This window comes from Cinclus cinclus, chromosome 6 (assembly GCF_963662255.1).
Source record: "Cinclus cinclus chromosome 6, bCinCin1.1, whole genome shotgun sequence".
In the NCBI taxonomy this organism is placed as follows: domain Eukaryota; kingdom Metazoa; phylum Chordata; class Aves; order Passeriformes; family Cinclidae; genus Cinclus; species Cinclus cinclus.
The window spans coordinates 12,384,340-12,399,309 of record NC_085051.1 but is presented as its reverse complement, the minus strand read 5'-3'; the positions used below and the strand labels follow the sequence as shown (position 1 = coordinate 12,399,309).

Sequence of the window (14,970 nt, the reverse complement as noted above, 5' to 3'; positions counted from 1 at the left end):
GACCCGCCTCGCCCGGGCGATGCCTGAGCGCGGCAGCGGCAGCAGGGGGGCGGGCGGGTAGCGGCAGCGGGGACGCGGCGCTGCTGCCCTGCCTTTCCCTGGCCGCCGCTGGTCCTTCCCCCGCCCCTCCCGCTCCGGTGCGCGACTCAGCCGCCGCTCCGGGCAGGGAGGAAGGGCTGGGAGCCGCCTCCCGCTGCCCCCGGCCGCCCCCTCCCCATGCAGCCCGGCCCGCCGCTGGGAGCCCTCCCCGGGGGGATGTTTCTGCGGCCGCTGCCGGGATAACCGGCGCGCCGCCCGCCCCCGCCCCGGACGGAGGATGCTGCCCGCGCCGTGGCGGGCTCCGACTCGGGCAGCAGCGGCCGCGTCCGCCTCCTCGGCTCCGGGCAGCGTCGCCGGGGAGAGATGAGTTCGCGGCACCAGGCGGACTGGATCCCTTACAGGTAGGGGGAGACCCCGCGGGAGGCGGCGGGTGGGGCGGAGGCACCGGGGCTGCCCCTGGGCAGGAGCCGCTGCCCCCCTCGGTGGGGGGGGGGGGGGGGGGGGACGGGACGGGGCAGCGGGGCCGGGACGGCCGGACCCCGCCCGGGGCGCGGCGGGGCGGCGGCGGAGGGTCCCGCCGGGGGGAGCGGGTCGCGGGCCGGCCCGTGCGGGCGCTTCCCGGAGGGGCACCCGGTCCCGCCTCCCAACTTGGGGCCGGCGGCGCTCCGCGAAGTTCGGGGTCTGCTCTCGGGGCGAGCTGTCAGCCCCGCGGGGAGCGGGCAGAGCGCGGAGCCGTCCTGCCCCGCGGCCCCGGCGGGCGGAGCGCTGCGCCGTCGGCGGCGGCTGCCGCGGCTCGGGCTCGGGCTCGGGCGCCGGGTCCGCGCTGGCCCCGCCGGCGGCGGCTCCGGGAGCGGGGCCGGGGCGGGCGATGCGCGGGGCCGCCATGGCGGGGAGCGGGATCGCCATGGCAGCGCCCGAACCGCGGCTGCCATTGGCTCCGCCGTTGCCATGAGCTACGGGAGCCGCGGCGCGGCGGCGGCCCGGGAGCCCCGTGCGTCAGCGGGGCCGGCCCGGTGCGCCGAGCCGGGCCCCCGGTGCGCCGAGCCGGGCCCCCGGTGCGCCGAGCCGGGCCCCCGGTGCGCCGAGCCGGGCCCCCGGTGCGCCGAGCCGGGCCCCCGGTGCGCCGAGCCGGGCCCCCGGTGCGCCGAGCCGGGCCCCCTGCCCTGTCCCGAGCGCGCAGGTGTGGAGCAGCGGGAGCATCTGCGGCTGGAACGACGGAATAGTTCGTGTCAGCCTTGCCGGACCGAGGGGAAGCCGAGCTAAATATTTCGCTCCGGGCAGGCTGCGCTGTTCTAGTAATAGACTCCTTTCTGAATCTGCTGTTCAGACTATATTAACATTATAGGGTTTTTTGTTTGTTTGTTTGTTTTTTTTTTGTTTTTTTTTAGTTTTCGTTAAAAAAGAACAAAAACTTGTCTTTTTCAAGCTGAATTTTTGCAGAAGGAAATCACGAGAGGTTTAACAAGGTGCTCTGGAAATGACGGAAGTCACGTTTGTTTCATTTGTTTGGTTGTAAGTGAAACAAGGTAGATTCAGTAACATATGACAAGAGGACAAGAGCCTTTTCGTGCTCCAGGGGAGGTTTAGGTTGGACATTAGGAAAAAGTTCTTCACAAAAAGGGTGATTGGGTATTGAAATGAGCTGCCCGGACGGGTGGTGGAGTCACCGTCCCTGGAGGTGTTCAGGGAGCGATTGGATGTGGCACTCAGTGCCATGGGCTGGTTGACAAGGTGGTATTCAGCCGTAGGTTCGACTCTATGATCTCAGAGGTCTTTTCCAACCCAGTTGACTCTGTGATAAGCCTTTTTTTGTTGTTGTCAGTAGAGAATAATGAAATTAAAAATACATACAGAGTGCATTTTAAAACAAAGCTGCTTAAGCAGGTCAGTTGTAGTTTGCCGCGTTCTCACTGACACTGTAGCAGACATATGCCACAGTGAATGCAACATGAACACAGATTCATCCCTCCTCAATACAGAGGGGGACAAAAAAACCCAGGATAACTGCACAAGTGGAAATGTGCTATTTTGCTCTGTGCACATCATAGTTCAAATCAGTGGAAGAATTTTAAAGAAAGAAACATGATTACAATGAATCTGAGAATATTGCCACTCTCTCAGCAATCGCATTTTCAGCCCATGCATTTTGAAAAAGATGTAAGGAGTTGGCAATAAGTCTTCAAAAATGACTAGTGGATGTATTCTGATGCAATCTGAAGCCTTGTAATGAGGACAGAAATACCAGAGGAGCAGCTGTTCATGGCTCATCCCAGCAGCAGTGGAACAGTTTCTCTGTTCTCTCGCTGTACATGAGGCTCTGCAGAGGCCAATGCCAAAACTTTGCTGAGGTGTTTTATAGCGCTGGCCTGGAAGAAGGAAATAAAAAAAACCCCAAACATCTCCACTTCTGCTCAGTGCAGCACCGAGAAACAAAGGGAGGCAAAGCAGCAAGTCTTCAGAGAAACACAGATTTGATGATACTCAATTTGATGATGTCTTTTCTAATGTAATGTTATTCTTGAATGTTAATGATGTGTTTATGGTCAGAAACTGCTGAGGACTGCTTAAAACCAAAAGGCAGCCAAACCACAGTTCTGCTCTAAAGCATTTTTATTTAGGTTTCTGACAGCGTTCTCTCAAGAAGCTGACTTATTTTTCAGTCTTGTGAGGTAATTCTTGAGTTAGAAGTATCTCATTGCAAATCTTACTGGACTTGTGTATGTAAAGCATCTGCCAGGATCCCCTAAACATACTTGCCCAGGAAGCAGTAGTGTGTGAATGCATAAGTGACTGAGTTTACACACGAAACCACTGTGTGAATAACTTAGGTCAAAGTACATTTCGAGGGAGTGAAATACACAAGGAGGAGGAGAGACCTGATGTGCACCCCTTGGAACAGTTCATCTTCTCTCCAAGAGCAAAACGCCCTATGATTATCTGCCCTCTTGCTTCATATTCTTGTTTGCAGCGGTGGGTTCAGTGGTTGCTGACTCTCGGAGCTCAGAGGAAGGTTCACCACCTTCTTTATGGTCTGTGTGGCATGTGACAGCCAACAGTGTCACTGCTGCTAGTGTGGGGGACACAGAATAGGCTGCAGGGCATGCTGAAGTCTGGAAAGGTGTATCCTTCTAGCAGTGGAACGTCTGTGCAGCTGTAATATTATATAATAATATACCTGAATATAATAGCAGAGAAGGATTGTATTTCTGCTAGTAAAATGTAATGTTTTCCCTTTTAAGTGAAATGAACCAGAGTGCGTTAGTTCCATGTATGTCACTTACAATTCATTAAGCAATCCACCTGCTTGTCCACAGCTCACAAACTTACATGTCCCCTCTTAAGAGGCTGAGAACGCTTTGAGTGAGTTAACAAAAAGCAGTGGGCAATTTTTTCAGTGTCAGTGCTACTTTGTGCTGAGGTCAAGGAAAGATTGGTATTTGTGAGTTTGTGATTTCAGTGTTTTGCCCTTATCTCTTTTCATCCTCTCTTAAGTATTTTGCTAATAGTCATAGGATGAGATATCAGTTCACAAATGTTACGAAAAATTGTTAGGAAGCTGTTTTATAAAAGTAAATATTTTGCAGTGATTTTCATGAAATACGTTTCATAAGTAGAAATTTAAGCATACAATTAAGCACTTACATGAAGCTGCACATCAGGTACAATGAGCTAGGAATTCTTTAAATTGTACCCATTTTTAATAATGTCTTTGCTCTATATTATAAGCATTCAAAATAGTTTAGATGCGATTAAGAAAAAAAAAATCAGTTGCAGTCCATGTAGCTGCCCCTGGCCCCAAAGGTGATTTGGAATGCAAGTTAGGAGTAAGAAGTAACTTCTTGAAGAATTATGTTCTGAGGTACAATAGTATGTTCCTTTGGTATTCTTCAGCTGTTTTCACTAGAAAATACAGTGCAGAAGTGTCTGTGAATCATTGCAAATTCACAGGAGTTCAGGTTTTTTATTCAAAAGTATGTTTTTGTTTAATATCTTTCTCTTGAACTCATATTTAATTTATAGCATTTCTTAAATATAACATACAACAATATAAAAATAACATTTATGCTGGTGTTTCTTGAATAAGTGAAGACATTCTTCATAGTATAAAACTGCAGTCAAATAAAACTGCTGCTGGCTAAGAGCGAAGTATCAGCAAATTCACTTAGAGTAAGACCCTAGTCTCTATTATTATTATTATTATTATTATTATTAGTTGTTATGTTTTCAGCCGGTTCTTTAACAATAACTCTTGATGCTGTAACTTTAAAAGCAGAATTTACACGACCAGCCAACCTGTTCCATGAGAAATATCTAAACACCACCAGCTGAAAAGCCCAGTCCACACAGGAATTGATTTAATACAAGTCCCCAGAGTTCTCTGTGAATTGCTGTGCGATGCTGCTGAGCCTTGGTTTGTGTGGATAAACCTGCCGTGGCCAGAGAGCACCCCATGAACTGTGCCCTGGGGGGGCCTGGCACTTGGCACTGAAGAGAGCAGATCACACAGCCTGCGTTTGCAGTGGCATAGTATGTCTTGATGTGTACATGATGGTGGTAATAATACACAGTGGTTTTGTTCGTGACAGGTTTTATTATGCTCAATTTTTGTAGCTTTCGTGCATTTGCTCTGAAGTTTTAAGGCTGTGCTTAGGTATTGCAGCTATAAACAGTCACAAGTTATTTACTTGCAAAGGGAAGGATTACAGCTGGAAGAAAATTGTGGAGCACAGCTGGGTTGTAAATTCATGAATCATCGCAATTAGGGCAGATAAGAAGATTTCTGAAAGTGTGATGTATAAAGAAGCCCTGAAACAAGAATGGCCTTGAAGACCAAGGGTATCCCACGCTTGTTTCTGTGCATGGTGTTGAGGTGGTGGGATGTTCTATACCCTTAAGTTTTGGCATTGTGAAGGCAGCAGTGCAGGTGGAGTGCTCACCTTGCTGCAGGGTGCAGGTTGTGACCGAGAGCATTGCAATGCAGGCAGGCTCGCTCGCAGCCTTCTGCTGTGGGGAGTGGCATGGATAATTTACAAGAGCTGCTTTTTCTAAGGAAAAGAGTTCAAAGACTGTCCTCTTCTCTGAAACACGCTGTCTTGTCTCAGGCTATTCAGTATATAAAATTAGCCTGGTCTTGTGCTTTTAAAACGTTTAAGTTAGAGCTCTCCCTTAATGGAGCTCTGTGCTCTTGCAGGAGTGTTCCTCCTGTGGTGCACAGCAACTCCAGCAGAGATCAAAGGTGGTTTACCCAGCATCAGTGTGAGGGAGATGTCAGAGGCAATTTTTACCCCGAAGCTGGTAGCCTCAATCAACCAGGCAGAAAAGAGAGGCGAGGAAAATAAGTATCCCAAGCCGGGGAAGTTGCGGGGTCTTGGCTTAAATGTAAGTGGGACAAGGCTCAAGGGAGATGAGCTTCAGAGCCGGGCATGAGACCTTGTTGTCTTGTGCTTTGCAGTGTGCCAGAAGTGGATTTAAGTAAAGGCTGGAGGGGCTTTGCCACCCCTTATGATAGGAAGTGATGCAGCAGCTGTCCCAGAGCACGACCACCCCCAGCGCCTTTGCGGTATCAGGCACCAGGTTGACACAAAACTGATTTTTTTTTTTCCCAGGCCAATGGGTTTCTGGTAGCAACAATCGTTTGTAGGTTCCTGGCAGTGGCAATCATTTACCAGCCATCTGTGCCAGATTTGGATCACAGCTGGGAAGTGGATATGAAATGTAATGTCTCTCCTCTTGTGCTTCCCCAAGTCGGACAGTCTTGATTCTTATGCCTGAGGGTTTTTGGACATTCCCTGGAGTGGCGTCCATTTAGACATGCAAGCAGCAGTTTTTCTGGAAGATGGTACTTTTTATTTAGTAACTAAAAATTGCCATTCCAGAGAGCTAGATTCTTTTCACACTTCCTCCTCATTTTTCTTCCTCTCACACTAATGACTTATTTTCTAATTCATACTTTTCTGTTCTTTCAGCCGATGAACAGATTTCTTTTTGCCATTTTTCCCTACATCATGCTCTTCTTGCCTCTTTTTCTGTTCTCTTCCCTACTTCAAGATTACTCACGAAAATAGAACTCTGTCTTGTCAGCTGTATGGTGCCTGCAGAAGATACCCTTCTCTGTAAACATTTGCTATTTAATTTATATTTTATTGTTTGTAGCTTTTAAATAAATCCATCCCAGCTTCTCATTGTGTTACATAAGTAGTTAATATATGTACAATTTTTAAAAGCTAAAATTATTTATTTTGCAGATTGAGAATTAATTTCAGTGTTTGCAGCGGTGTATTCAAAGATATCCATGCCTTAAGCATGGATATTAAAATAGGTGTTTATTTTGAATTTCACTTACTGCTGAACATTTTGTTCCCATAGTTTGTGAAGGCCTGTAGCTGGGACTAGGAGATGCCCTTCTTGGTGACAGGTCTGTGTCGTGCACAGGGGGTGGCAGGCACGGAAGAACTGTTTTCCCACAGTTTTGCAATCTCTTTTATCTTGATGTAATGGCAGGGCAGTGATGATGCCAGCAAGTTCTGAGGACTCTCAGCTGAGAATGTAACACCTCTCTGGGCCCCCCTGTCATTTACGTAATGATAATAATATGCAGGTATACAGCAAGGCAGTCTTCAGGCTGGAAAAATTTCAGTTTAGAAGGGAAGTACAAGAGAGGGGTACAAAATGCAAGTGGAAAGCTTAGGGTGATTGCTGGCATGCAGTTTTTATGCTTTTGTTTTTGTTATAGGCATATGATCATTAGCTTCTTTGGACTATCTGTTCTTGAGAAAATGGGAAGTCAGGGGATATTGACTTAGATAAGGAAATATGCTCTTAGGGAAGGGTGTATAGAGTGTACAAAGGTAAGAGTGGGAGAATGTGGAAAGACTGGAATAATTATTTTGGGTGAGTACATGCCATAAAAGATGAAATTTTTTTCCTGACATAGTTATTTAACGCCAGGTTGTTTCATCTAACACTTGATGGCAGTGTAATTTATGTAGTTTATGTCTATGTTGCATAGCTTCTTGACACTTTAAAAGCTCAGTTTGCTCCATAATTAAATTACTGTTTAGATGGTTTTGTATTCTATTCTTTTACATTAATAAGAAGCTAAAAGATATCTTTCCTTTCCCTTTCAGTGGTTACAGCAGAAACAGGTTTCATACTCTTCTATTGCTAATAAATTGAGGGATTACGTATTTATCTATTTTTTATCCTTAAAGAGAAATGGTGACCCAGTTGAAAATGCTTCCTCCTTCAGGGAAAAGCAGTAGGCCCTACAGAGCAGAGGAAAGTAACTGCTTCTGCCAGGGCAAGAGCTTTGCAGGTTTGGATGCTGATTTTGTGCAGCCAGCCCAGCAGGCTTCCCCTGAAAGCAGGAATGCTCTAGGGACTAAGGCTGCCCTCTGCCTTCCGAGCAGTTGTGTGGTTGCTTGCAGGGAGCTGTCACAAAGAGGTGGCACCAGAGCCTTTTTACTGCCTTGGAAAGGGGTGGGATTGGTGCCATCCCCTTCTCTGAGCTCCTGTTTTAGCTGAGCAGATAACAGCAAGTGGTCTATAATGCATCAGTACACCAGTGTGCTTGTGAGTGACACACTTAATCTTGCTCTTTGACAACACAAGTGCCCGAGTCGTTCTTTCAGTGAAGTTGAGTTCTACCTTGGATTCTCAGGTATTTATGGAAATTAAGTCTCGAGTTGCAAATTTCAGTGGAAACCTCGTGATCCCTGTTGTGATGCATGTTAACGCAAGCCTGTGAATATCATAATTCATGATTATTGTAGCTCATTTGACACAGGTAATGAAACCACAGCATGAAGTTTTTAATGGCAATTTTAATTCCAATCACAGTTCTAACTACTGGCAGATGAGATACTACAAGATGAAGAAATTCCTTGATTAGCTTCAAATGATGACTAAGTTGGAAATCATATTTGCAAGTGAAATACAAGTACATGGGTATTTGATCTACAGTTAGGGAAGGGATCTGAACGGTTCTGTCTTTCAAATTTGGTATCAGTTTGGAAGCAAAATGAATTAAGTTAAAGGCTAGGTATTTGCATTAGTTATTCCTGTTCCACAGCAGGAAACATAATGAAAACAGTATTTTTTTTTCCAGAGCAGGTTGTTGCTAGTCCATATTACTACAGCAGCATTTTCACATGGCTGCAGCAACAAAACAAATTACCTTGCATCATGCAGCAATTCTCACTTCTGAAAATTTGAGGAAATTATTGAATATAGTGTGGAAATTAAAGAGCAGATAACTTGTCCAGACAATGACTTCAACTAACTGCATGGATCAGGTTGAGTGGAAAACAAAAGACTAAGACACATACTGTACCCTGGAATTCATCCCACTGTTTTTGGCAGATATAAATCCCAATACTCAAGCCAAGAGTGTGAATTTCCATTAAAGAGTGTTTTGCAAACCTAGGGATTGCTTGAAGTCTTCTGTGCTGAAACTTTATCTCAGTTGTACGGGTGAATAATGCCTCTTTTGGGACACTGCATCTGTAGAGCAACGTTAAATAACTTTAAAGGTGTCTCTACACATCATTGAGTCAGACCTTGATAATTGTTTCTTCCAGGTTACTGAATCTTAAATCACTCCACTGGCTGTTGCTGCAGATTTAAAAATGAAGTGTAAGGCTTTAGAGAAACCTTTTGTGCTTGCCCTAGAATAACATTAACATTGTTTTATTTATTGTCTGTCCTTAAGGCAGAGCTCATGTGCCTCTGCATGTGGCATGCTGTTGCATCTCTGCAATCATAGAATCATTTGGTCAGGAAAGTTCTCCAAGATCATCAGGTCCAGCCACTTACCCCACATTGCCAAGTCCACCACTAACTCATGTCCCTAAATGCCACATCTCTGCAGCTTTTAAATACTTCCAGGGGTGGTGACACCACCACTTCCCTGGACAGCCTGTTCCAAGGCTTGACAAATGTTTCACTGAAGAAATTTTTCTTGATATCCCATCTAAACCTGACCTGGCACAACTTGAAGCTGTTTTCTCTCATCCTGTTTCTAACTACTTGGGAGAAGGTACCTGGCCACAGCCTCCTTTCAGGTGGTTGCTGAGAGCAACTCGATCCCCTTTTCCAGGTCACTGGTAATGTCAGGAATGCACAAGTGTTTCAATCCTTGAGTAAGGGTGCAGTTCAGTCTGGGAGGAGCTGGGGATTGCCATATTTAAATTGTTTCCAGTGTATGTGTTAGATTGTTTACAGCTAGCTGGGAATCTGCTGCATCGCAGTTCACAATGGGCATATAACTTGTAATGTAGAATTCATTATCTGGTCTGAAATAAGAATTTTTGCTATTAAAAGAGCACTAGCCACTTATGACCCACCTAATTTAGCCTCTATCTTATCAGAATACTAGGATAATTCTTGGATCTGCCAGATAGATGAATTAAGAATTACTGTATTAATATGCAGAGAAACTGGGCCATCATGTCAGAATAAAAAGATCATGACATTGCTAGAAGTTTGAAGCATCCTGGAAGATGCCTTTTAAGTGTTGGCTATTCCAAATAATGATACACTGTAGTATTCTGCCAGTATTGATGTAGCTTGAAAAATTCTTAATTGCCTCCTTGGGGCTTGAATATCATTCTCAGATTTTGAAGATCAAGAAAAACTAGCACAGGGGAAATTTAAATTAAATTAAAATCCTTCCTAACTTCCTTCCTTCCTTTTCACTGTCCTTCCTTTTCTCCTTTCTTCCTTCCTATTATTGTTCCTGCACACCCTCTGTTTTTTATTAATTCAGTGCTATATGCCTTAGGATTTGCAAGATACAGGTTGTTCTGAGTAGTAAGCATTAGAAGGAGAAAAGTTCTCCTATTCTGTGCACCTCAAGTCAGAGTGATTTCCAGATTATTCTGCTGGAAAAAAATTGTGAAGGTATCTTTGCATAAGATGGAAAGTGGGATAAACTAGTTCAGATGTTCAAGTCTCTGCCTTCTGTTTCATTCTTTAGAAAGGTGTTTCAATACTTCAGATGAGTGCCTGGATTTTCAGGTTATTTTTTGGTGTGTGCTGGGCCTATCTCCCCAAAATTCCGTCGTGAAACTCTGGAGGTCATTAAGTTTATAAACTTTGGATTTGGATTCTCTTACACAGACTTCTGGTAAAAGAATTCAGTGAACTCTAGACTTGGAAGAAAATATTTTAGAGCTTAAGAAATCAATTTTACTTGCAATAAACTGTAGTTTCTGAAAGCTGTCCTTTCATTGGCATGGTATCAAATAATATAAGCTATAACCAAGATTGAAGGAGATAGACAGCTGGGATCTCACTGGGAATGACTATCCCGTTTATTGCTTGTTGTATTCTGCTAAAATAGAAAGGTTTGGAAACAGAAGGCTTAAAACAATGCAGAATAGCTGTATTTTATCTTAAGGCTGGTATAGGCCTTTGAAAGGATGGAATGCTGTGAAACTGCCTATGGCTGGGTTTTCAGGAGTGCTCTGATTCTGTTGAAAATAGTAAATGTGGTGGAATGAGAAGGAAGGAGAAGGACTATTGTGCTGCCTAGACAGAATGACAAGCAGCATATACCGCACTGTAGTTTTTTATGCATTCTTTGGCAGGAGCAACTAATTTTCTTCTGAAAAAGCTTATTCTGAAAAAAAAATGTGAGGCATATTAGAGGCATAGAGGTTTTCACTGTGTTGTGTGATGGACTGTAAATATGCCCAGCTGACATTGTGAAGCATCCTCAAAGTAAGTCTCTGTGTGTTGGGGTGAAAATTCAGCCCAAAGAGTTTTAGTTTACATCCATCTCTGCAATATTGCATTTGCTGTGGTCTTGGATTAACAATGCCAAATGCAAGTGCATATTGCAATAAAGAGTGAACAGAAAGATGTTGTTCTGTATGGTTTTGCTTTTCACTTTGCACTTGATGACATCTGTCTTGTTGCTAATTTTTCATGACATGGCTATGATACTGTTTCTATTTTTTGTATTGGTGCCATTAACATAGGTCTATAACTAACAGTGATTGAGTTGTTATTAATAATTCCCTGAGTTATTTGGGAAGTGAAGGCGTTTGTTTTTCTTTTTAGATCATTAAATGTCTGCCTCCATTTCCTAATGGTATTCAATACTTAAGGAAGCTTGTTTTCCTTATTTCTGTGGTATTTTCCTTTTTTGTGTGTGTTCTTTGTACCTGGCTGATGTTGGTTTTGGGAGAACAGTGGATATGCTGCTGGGAGAGTGCCTGGACATAGTGTGGCTTGTGCTAAATTTGTCAGTCAGTGGCAGTATTTCCTTATAATCTTCCAGCTCTTCCAAAATTAAATCTTTTAATAAATTGCAAAGCAGCTAAATACTTGAGCAGGATTCCAGCTCTCTGCTGCCATCCAAGAACTGTCAGCAGCTGTCTTTCTGGAATAGATTCCAGGCTCAGGCAGAGGTCCTTCTGTCAGCAGGTGAGAGCAGGGTGCTGTATTCCCTGGAGAGAGCAGCCTGGTTTGCCAGCACACAGAGCTTCAGGAGGGTGGGTGAGCAGCCTCTGGTCACTGCTGTGGGCTGGCAGCCCAGACAGACACCCTGTGCAGTCCCCAATTTGACACTAGTGAAGATAAGAGTGTGTGCTCTGGTAGTGTACAGCACCATCCCACAATGGTAAACACAATTGGAAGGTCACCTACACGAAGCTGTCGCTGTCTTATAAATTTCGAGCTTGCTTGTGCCAGCCAGCTTTCTTTCTATAATTCTGCTGGACTCCTCACCCTGTTCTAGTTTTGGTAGGTCCCGGGTGAGCAAGAAAGTGGAGACCTCTGACTGACAGAACTCAGAATTAAGCTGAGTGATGCTCAGTAGATGCTCCTTGAGGCTGAAATGACTCACCCTGTATCCTGCAATAAACACAAACTCACAGGTTGTGCACTGAAGTATTAGAGCTATGAAAAATGTGCAAATAACAATGATCACATGCTACATCAATTAGACCTTCTGTGCAGTGGGCAATTAGTGTTTCATAAAGAAACCAGAAAGAAACAGTCATATGTATTTATCAGAGAGGAGAAGAAAACATCTGCTGGTGTATGAGTCTTGATTAGACCCAAAGGGGAATTTTAGCTTCACTCCCTTTTAATGGTCCAATAGCTAAAATCATTCTTTCTGCCTTACTTAAATGCATTTGGAAATAGCTTCCCACAGTTCCTGAAGTGGTTTAATTACATCTGATATGGTTAGAAGAGGTCTCCAGCTTTGTGTGAGAGAGTTTCCTCTATCTGACAGGATGCGTGCTCGCTGATTACACCTGCAGTCCTCTCCTTTGCCTGGCATGCTCCTGCTGATTTACAGTGGGGCTGTGGCTCAGGAGCTCAGTGGGACTGGTCCCTAGGTGTGCTGGATGCACCTTGGCATTCTGCTGGAGTGTGCTGCCAGCCTGTGTCTCACTGCCTCGTGCCCTGCTTGGTGTGGAACCCCGGGAGAGGTTGCAAAGATGGAAAATGTGTTATCCCTGTGTTACTGCTGGGGACGCTGCACATACACAACTGTGGCTTTTCCAGGATGAAAACTCAGTATCAAGATTGAAGAAGTAGTTATATTTGCTTTGTCTTCCACCATTCTTTCTCCAAAATAAGATTATCTTTTTTATTTCATTTATATTGCCCTTTGTCAAATCCAGAGGGGGATAGTCAGAACTATGCATAAAAAAAAATGAGCCCGGTAAGCTTTCTTCACAATGTGTTGATGTTGGAAGGAATCTTCTGCATCTATGTGTGAGAAATGGTCCTAGGATCCATATGAAGGCTAGGATCCCTACCCTTTAGATAGCAATATTCCTATAGCTGTCCTTCACAATGTTCCCTGTGTGGATTCTCATTGTTCTAGTAATATCAGGGAGCTGAGCCCCAAAACTTCATCTTACAGAGAGACTGCTTAAGGCCTTTGCCTCTATCCAGCCACCATCTTCGTTATGAAATCTGTTTGATTTAGAAATATTAACCTTCTCTAATTTTAGTTGAAATTAATCAACTGAAGAAATTATTATAGGCATTATGAATGCATAAGTCTTTCTTCATTACAAAACCAGGCAGAACCCTCTCATTATATGAATTGTCAGTGAAGGATTTTGAAGTTTGAGCACTCTGGTCTAATTTTGTTACAGAAGCCCCACAGAAAGGAGAATTCTTCCTGAGACTCCCAGAGGTTCCCTGCCTTCTACAAAACATGACATTAACATACATGTTTCATGGGTGATAGATAACTTAAATCCTTCTCTGTCAAAGACCCAAATATTTTGAATTTAATTTTATTTGTATGGTATGATCTGCTTCTTGTTCTAGGAAATCAGCAACCAAGCTGATAATCACATATTGCTGCTCACATTTTACCCTTTTTAACAGAAAATATTTCATAGGAGAGAAGTAACAGGCTTACAGGTGTGTCCAGAGACAAGGCTGTACATGACACATCAGTGCCCAGCAGAAATTCCTTTCGCTGTAATTGTTCCTAACAGGCATCCTACCAGGTGAAGTGGAATAATTAAAATGGCAACTTCAGCCAGGTATTAGAAAGATGCGAAAAGGGTGGTGAAAGCCCTTTCCTGTAATGGTTTGCTACAGATGTCACAGCATTGGAACAGCTCCTTGTTCAATAAAAATTTTATTTGTTAAATAAAAATGACATCTTTTTCTGCCAGCCTTCACTTTGCAAGTTGAACACAAGGCAGCCTCCTGGCAAGTAGGTTTGTATGTTTTTGCTGTGCCTTTCATATCCACAAAAGGTGTTGGTAAACTTTTCTGTGCAGTTTGTCAACACAACCTTTCTTTAGCAGTTAATCTGATCTACTTCAGCTGTGATCTGTTTAGTTACATTTTCAAATGGCACATGGGAGCAAATTAGATTAGGCTTGTTTTCTTTGTTGAAAAATGGAAAGCACAAAATCCAAGACCTGTATTATCTTGAATTACCTCAGGACCTGTTTCTGTCATGCTTAAACAAATCTGCTACAAGGGCATGGCTGCATCAGTGGTAGCTCTCTAAAGCTGTGCTGGTTTAGAAATAAGAAACTGAAGTGCTTTTAAACATATTTGTTTTTTATTTTATCAAAATAAACATTTGGGGTGGGAAACAAATTGTACTTTTTCTGAGTACAGGAAGAGTGACATTTGCTAAATTCTGCATTCTGGTTATTCTTTCTGTATTGAAGATTTTTATTAAGTTGTAACTACATAGGAAGCAATACTTGTCACAATATAATTGCATATTGGAGATTCATGTAAGTTCCACACCTTGATTCCACAAGTTGAAATTCAAAGTGATACTATCGTTCATCTTCCTTTAAAAAGCAAAGAAGGGAATAACACAAAATCACCCCCAAAAGTACCCAAACCCAGTGATATCAAATTATATGTGTTATGTTTTAAAGAGAATTTGCCTGTTCTATGCAGTGTGTAGAGTCAGTAGGTTTTTCCTATATTATTTCTTATCTCTGTCTTTGTGTGGGTTGTTAAGCATGCCAGAATCTTAGAGAAAAAAGAAGAAAAAGACAAGGAAAAGAGTTTTTTTCTGAAGTGGTAAGTGAACTGCAGTATCTGTATCTAGCATGAAGCAGCCATTGGAATTGCAGATTTGGCTATCCATTTTGTTTCTAGGAACTGACAAATGTACAATTTTCAATCCTGTGTAATTATGATCTGATTCTAGAGTACTGCAATTTCCACCAGTATCTAGAAATATATAATTTGCCCATAAATTTTTGGTAGAGGATGTGCGGGGATTAGTGGCACAACCTTAATGAGAATTACACCACTTAATTCCTTGGATATTATGCTGGTATTGTGTCCTTTATTTTGGGAGGTCATATCATACTGAAAATCTGTAGCAGTACATGAATAGCAAAGGATACTTGTGGCTTTGCATGAGAGTTTTCCATCAGTTTATAGAACATGGTACCACATTTACTTAGCACATGG

General features: G+C 43.7%; 1 protein-coding gene across 1 annotated transcript in view; it reads left to right on the top strand.

Moving 5' to 3' along the window:
- The first annotated feature begins 320 nt into the window (after positions 1-320).
- TUB (TUB bipartite transcription factor) overlaps positions 321-14,970 on the top strand; it is a 65,467-nt gene continuing 50,817 nt past the window's right edge. The window contains exon 1 of the mRNA XM_062494270.1: positions 321-440. Coding sequence (XP_062350254.1) covers positions 403-440 — 38 coding nt within the window. The 5' untranslated portion in view covers positions 321-402. The remainder of the gene's footprint in view (positions 441-14,970) is intronic.